Here is a 7,025-nt window from a genome sequence, read left to right as displayed (position 1 = left end):
ACCTTAAGTGGATCTGTGATCTCTGTTGTCTGGCTATTTGTATTTATTTGTACTCAACTGTGCACAGTCTTCCGGTAACAATTGGAAATTTCACTAATTCTTGTTATATTTATTTTGCGCTCAACTCTGCACGGTCTTCAGGTAAAAAAAATAATTGGAAATGTGACAGCCAATAATTACTTGAAAGAAAGCTTGTTGTCTATTTTGTGCCTCATTATTCAAGGAAACGGTTCGTCAGGAAAGAGTTTTGATCCTGAAATTCATTTTTTGGGTATGGTAATTTGACACGATTGGGTTTCTTGTCTTCACGCACGCAATGAAATAGGGGGGTTTTTTGTCTCTTTTTTCTCTCTAATAGGAAATATTTTGTTTGTTTCAATATTATTTTTCGCTGGAAAAGGTGGCCTTTATGAATTCATCATATTGTGTAATATTCGAGCTTAACAATTTTGCATACGTCGGGTTGAAATGTGATGCGACAGGAGACAGGAATTTTCTCCTTTCGACAAATGATTAATAGGTAGCCAAGTTTTTAACCTCAGGAAAAGATCCGTTTTGTCATTACAGTGTAAAATGAAGTTTATTTGGGAAGCCAACAATATTTCTTTAAATTCCTGGTTAATCCGATTTATTTCTACGACTTACTGGGGCGAAGATTGTTTACATTACTCCTGCTTTTTGCGATTTTGAGTGTCATGAAATTACATCATTTGCGTGACATAGCTCCTTTAACACGAAGATGTTTCAACAATATATCGCTTTAATCTAACGAAAAAACATTCAGATAGTAAAAAACTGCATATTTATTAACCATTTCTTTTGCTTTTGTGCTTTTCAGCGTTGTGATTTGCGGCAATTCGCAAGTCTATTTTTGTATCTCATAGATGTTTAGATTTTCAATTACAAACTCTGTTTTCATTGGCCGCTCGAGCTCATGATTGTGTAAATAGTTCACCCTGAAGACAAAATACATACGTTCCTCAGGAACCCGACAAAGAAGGACTCTGACCCGACAGATGAAATGTAAATATTCAGTTAAATATTACAACAAAAGTTTAAAACCAAAGACGGAAGTTTCTTGACCAAAAAGTACATTGTTTTACTCTGAAAACGACGAACGTTTAACATTTTTTCCTGTAGTTCATTCAGTTACTTGCATGTGCAAGGATGACTAGTCTTTACAATAGGCGCCTGCAGTGTATTGATATCCTAATGTACAATGTGAAATATAAGTTATTAGCTGCGAATATTGTAGATCTTTTCAGCGTATCATTGTCTAGGTATAAACTACGAAATTCTGACTATTTTATCCCTAGGTTCAATACTGTAAAATATGGCAAGCATTCTATTAGATACATTGGACCACTCTTATGGTCCAAACTGTCTAAGAAGGATAGGGCCTTAGCCTCACTATCGGCCTTTAAAACACGAATCAAAAGGAAAGACCTTTTAAGTCTCATAGTTGAGAACAAATCAGTCAAATTGTTACTTGTGCAACACTTGAAACTCTACTTGTTAAGTTAACTTTTCGCTCACTTTTATATTAATTATATTAGATTGTAAACCATTTTATTCAGTGTTATTACTATTATTTATTTAATACATAAATTTAATATTTTAATGCTATTAATGTAATTTTATAGTAAATATTTTGCTGTAAACATTATCAAATGTAATCTTAAGTTTATTATATAGATGTTATTAACTAGGTATCCCCGATTAGTAGGCCACTTGTGCCCAGCAAGAAGAGTAAAGTTGTTCAGTTGTTGTTGTTGTTGTTGTTGTTGTTGACACAAGGTGATCACGTGCACCTTTATGGTTGCCTAGCACGTGATTAATTTCTTCCTTTTGACATAACATCATGACCTTCCCCTTGATTCATAGAAGTCAGAGACTGCAGAAGTTTTCGTGTTTTTACGATTGTCATCAATCTTTCGATGAGAATTTGATTCAGAGTTGTATATAAAAACTGTTATTTTTTTTCTTCACAGTCTGTCTTTTGGATTGTGTTTTATTGTTAACTCCCGGCTTTTACGGTACTTTTTGGTCCAAACGTAAAGCCAAAAAATTATTTGACCTGGCATCAGATTAGACTGAAAAGAAGAGGAATTGTGAAACGGAAACAATATCTTCAGTCCTTCCTTAGTGTGTGCAATAAACGTTTGCTTAGTGCAACTGCAAGACATGCATGACATGCAGGAAAACGTCAGTCACAACAATTAGCAGTATGTTTTTTGCAGACTATTTAAAGAAGAAATGAGTGAATTTTACTCAAGAGCGTGTTGATATCTTTAAACTGAATTTATTCCCAAACCTTAAAAAATTAAAAGACCTCAAATAGGCCAGGACATTACAAGATAATTAAACGTGTGAACGTGAGCCAAAGGGCCTCTGCTGGCACACATCTGGGTGACCTTTCAAATGGTCTTAATGACCCCCCACTAGAAAAATTACCTGGAACGCTGCAGTTCAATACCATCCAACTCAGTGCCTTCCGTTTCAGGGTAACACGCACCACAGGCAACCCAGTGTACGTTCATGGAGCGTCAAGTTCCCATATAAAACTTGTCGCCAAAAAAAATTATGCAAACTTGCCCTCGTTTCCAGGGCCCCTGGTCTTCTCCATCCTTTCTCCGCTCCCTGTAATAGATTTCTCTTTTGTCTTTATGTTCACGCTCAAGATTTGTACAAAATGGCAACGCTAAGAGCACATTACCCACACCATGCAACGGGGTCATAATAAGTGAAAACCGAAACTGGAAGCCTATAACAACACATCCAATTCCTCGATGAGGAGAGAAAATTTCCTGGAAGCGAAAGTGAAATCTTCTGTGGAGAAAAATGGAATCCTTCAAAACGAGTTGGTGAGATCTCTCAGCGACCTACCCTAGAAAGAGTTGAGACCAAACCTGTTTAGAACAGATTTAAATGTCGAATAAAAAAATATTGTTTTCCTGAGCTACAAGGTCAGACGGGAGCAGGTCGTGAGAATTTAAGATGTCAATGTCACGGCAATGAATATGTACAAGTACAAGGAAGGGTTACGTTTTTGCAAACGTTGGCCGTGTAGAAATTATATTTCAACAGACTTAACCATTAGAGGGTAATGTGGAGTGCTAGTTTTTCTCTGTCTCTTTATAAAGCAACAAGTTTTACATCTGATGGCAAATGGAATATTTGAAAACAAGTTTTATCTGAAGAAGTTTTAGATGGAACAAAGTTGTATATATGGCGCACAAGTATCTTTGACACAAACGGCAGAAACTCCATTCAGGGGGGCATAAATACATATATAAAGATAAAGACGACAACCACAACTAACTAAAAAAAGCATGGAAACGAGGTCAAAAAAATCAACTGGAGGTAAAGACCCTGGGAACGAGGCTGAGTTTCCATGACGATTTGACCTGGGAGAGGTATAGTCTTGTTCTATCATAGCTTTTGGCCATTATAGCTAGCTATAGCGTAGACAATGCTTCTAGGAACACTCCAGATAACTGGCGAGGAGATAAGAGAGGCAGAAGTAAAAGCAATTTGTGATTCCCTGGACGATAACAGCATTCGCATTTTGTCACTACGGGGTTGTCGAATCCATGATGACGATTTCAAGAAGTTGATGGAAAGTTTAAAGGAATGCGAATCTTTGGTTCAGCTGAATTTAAACCTCGGTGTTTGCAACGGCAAGCACAGGATCAAGTGGCTATCTGAAGCGCTGGCTGTTAACAAATGCCTCAACTCCTTGTTGTAAGTTAATTTAATCAGGATAGACAGCTGCTCGCAGTCCCTTCTGAGCCAGTCGAACCGCCCGTTTTGGTCACGCAAGCGAGCCGAGGGGAGAATGGTGATTGAGCATAGATGCAGGGTACACGATCTGCTCTAACCGACGCGTATCTAGAAGTTAGAAATCCTTTGTAAATTGTTTTTAAGGAGATTCACATTAAGATCGTCAAACAACTGCTAAAATGCTCTTTTGAAACATCTTTATTATCCTTGTTGCTTGAAAACACCTACTCTGCGAGCAGAGTCTCTTTCGATCTTCCTAGATAAGTCGGGAAGAGGAAGATCGAAAGAGACTCTGCTCGCAGGGTAGAAAACACCAGGCATACCGTTTTAAATCACTCCAGGCATTGTTCTAATTTCCCGAATAGGGTCAATCAAACGCACCCTTAATGCCATTACAGGACAACAGCCACACTGTACTCAGTGTTTGTTTGTCATTGAAGAGCAGTCCTAGTGTACAAAATACTTGGGGTCTTTGTTGAGCCTAGAGGTGAATGTTTGGACCTGATGTTTGCTTTCTTTTTAGCCTACATGGTACCTCACTTGGAGATGAGGGACTGGAGTGCCTCATGCCTGCACTTCAAGTGCATCCAAAGCTACATTCACTTGATGTTGGTGATTGCCAGCTGGGAGATGATGGCATCAGACAAATATGCACCCTTCTTCTATCAACTGATGGGAGAGATGGACTGTGTGAGCTGACTTTATCAGCTAATCAAGATGTCTCCCCACAGGGCTGGACACAGCTTGCCATTGCCATGGCTGCAAACTCGCACCTAAGCTGCCTTTATCTTGACTACAACAACATTGGTGATTATGGAGCTGGTATATTTTCTGTTGCTTTAGCGGCACGTTCGTCTCTAGAAAAAGTTGATTTAGAGGGTTGTGGAATTGGTGAGAAAGGGGGAGAAATGTTTTTCACAGTTGTTGCTAATTACCCGACAAAGCTGGTAGAGCTTATTTTGTTTGAGAATAACATAAGTGCTGAGCTAATAGGTCAGATCAATGATTGTTTAATCCATAAGTCACGTGAATCTGAGGAACAAGTTAGTGAGAAACCACAGAAAGAGGATAACATGAAATAAGCTGTGTTGTTGACTTTGTTCATGATAAAATATGCCTGCATGCCAGTATAGCAACACTAGATGTCTGATCTCATCGATTTGATTTAGTTTAACAAACCACAACTGGAAGTGATGAAGGACAATATTATTAATAGAAATTTAAGTTAATGTTTGGCGGTTTGCTCACTCAGATGGAGATGGCTGGGGTGACCCAAAAACACTAACACACGGTCCACGGACTACCCAAACGGACTACCGCAAAAATACTATTTCAAGTGAGTACTATTTAACAGTTAGACCCGTAGCCCGCAAGGGTCAATAGCCCATGAGGCAAAGCTCAATGAGCTATTGACCCGGGGCCCTTGAGGGAGAAGGGTCTAATTGTTTTAGTATAACCCAACTGGTCGGACAGAAAATGCAATAATAAAGTTAGCAAATGCAAGTTGAAGAAATATTTATTTGGAAATAAAACGAAAGAAAGCGTCACGCTTTTCGCTACTCGAGGACTATTACTAATAGTCCTCTAGTAGCGTAGCCAATCAAAATGCAGGATTTGCATTAGTCCACTAGTTGGGTGATACTAATGGTTGTTAGCTTTCAATAATTGTCGCACCAGTTTCACTTCACTTCACATGAAGTAATCGGCTATCACAACAAAATTATTGAAAGCTAACCTTTTTAAAATGGGTGCTTAGGCTTAAATGCTGTTGACCAACAATGTTCAAAATGGATGTTTAGGCTTAGCACTAATTGTGACGCTGCTTACGACCAATAGTACTCACTTGAAATAGTATTTTTGGGGTAGTCCATGGACTGGGGGTCAGTGTTTTTGGGTCACCCGGATGGCTGCAAATAAGCAAATGGCCGAGAAACTTGGTATCTCAGGAAAGCGAATTTACATAATACACACTTTATTTTATTTTCTCAATACAAAAATTAAGGAGAAGTTTATGTTGACCCACAGGTAGCAGATTTGCTATTGGAGGTGGGTCAATCATCAATGTACTTTTAGTTACATCATTAAGAAAAAAAGATCTGAAGAGTTACACATCGTGTATACATAAAAGCAACCTACCTTTCCCTACCTACCCTAGACATTAAATTATAAGGAGAAGCATAAGTAGTAAATACATCAAATACATCAATATTTGCATAATGTACCAATTAAGTATAGGAGCAGATTAGGTACTAAAGCAATTGGATCAATTTGTTTGAATTGTACAGTCTTTGAGTTTGGAGGTAATATTTTCAACATCAAGACAAGAATCATTACCCAGGATCTAAAATAAAGACTGTTTCATTTGTTTTTTAAAGGAATGTTTTGATAATTATTTAAATTCATTTGGTATCTTATTCCAAATTTTGTTACCAACACGTGAAAAAGCCTTTCTTGTAAGTTGGATGATCGAGTATTGTAGGTATGAATGCGTGATGACTGATGCCATCATAAACCTCCTTGTATTAAACCCCTTTTTACACCTACAGACTTATTATTTCATTCCGCCTTTTGAAAGATAAAGGTCCTTATTTTAACGAGGGTAACACGTCACAGTCAACCAGAGTTACTGATGAACTTGTGGCCCTCGGTGCACACCCTTTACCCCCCTTCCTCCATCAATGCTCTGTTTTATGGGCATTCAAAGCTACCGCTACATGGATCAGAGGAAGGTCAAAACAGATGTTGATGGAATGTGACGGGCATCAATCTGGCAACCTCCAGCTCAGAAGACTGTGAACTAACTGACTGAGCTATGCCTGTCCCTGATCAGGATTGCACAAAAATTTGACTACACTATACATAGTGGGAACTTAGTTTCGGATAGCAGTAATCATTTTACACCATTTTGCCTGTGTAACTCATTAAGTAATAAATTAATGCTCCCAAAAGTTATAACTCAAGATTATTCTAAATTCTCTGAAAGTAATTTTGTTAGCCTTATTGTACAACTAAAATGAGAATCATTGGAAGGTAATGATCTAAATGAATCGCCCTCTATCTCTTATAAAGAACTTACTAGGACACTTAGCAAACACTCTCCAACTAAAACAATTTCAAAACATAAACCTAAACAACTATGTAAATCTTGGATAAGTAGGGGTCTCTGAATTTCAAGCAGGAAGAAAAATATGTTCTAGTGATAAATTACTTCTGTAAGTACAAACATTATGGAAATAAAACTT

At 37.9% G+C, this 7,025-nt stretch overlaps 1 protein-coding gene across 1 annotated transcript; it reads left to right on the top strand.

The window, feature by feature from the left end:
* Positions 1-3,412: 3,412 nt before the first annotated feature.
* On the top strand, positions 3,413-5,145 carry LOC138026703 (leucine-rich repeat-containing protein 73-like). Its single transcript, XM_068874149.1, has 2 exons — positions 3,413-3,744; positions 4,307-5,145. Exons 1-2 carry the CDS (start codon positions 3,473-3,475, stop codon positions 4,863-4,865), a joined length of 831 nt encoding a protein of 276 aa, XP_068730250.1. The 5' UTR covers positions 3,413-3,472; the 3' UTR covers positions 4,866-5,145.
* Positions 5,146-7,025: the final 1,880 nt, after the last annotated feature.

This window comes from Montipora capricornis, chromosome 12 (assembly GCF_036669925.1).
Source record: "Montipora capricornis isolate CH-2021 chromosome 12, ASM3666992v2, whole genome shotgun sequence".
Classification (NCBI taxonomy): domain Eukaryota; kingdom Metazoa; phylum Cnidaria; class Anthozoa; order Scleractinia; family Acroporidae; genus Montipora; species Montipora capricornis.
This window is presented reverse-complemented; position numbering and strand designations above follow the sequence as displayed.

Coding starts and splice junctions, on each gene's coding strand:
- LOC138026703 (XM_068874149.1), top strand. CDS start 3,473: ATGCTTCTAGGAACACTCCAGATAACTGGCGAGGAGATAAGAGAGGCA. Junction 3,745..4,306: donor AAATGCCTCAACTCCTTGTT/GTAAGTTAATTT, acceptor CTTTCTTTTTAG/CCTACATGGTACCTCACTTG.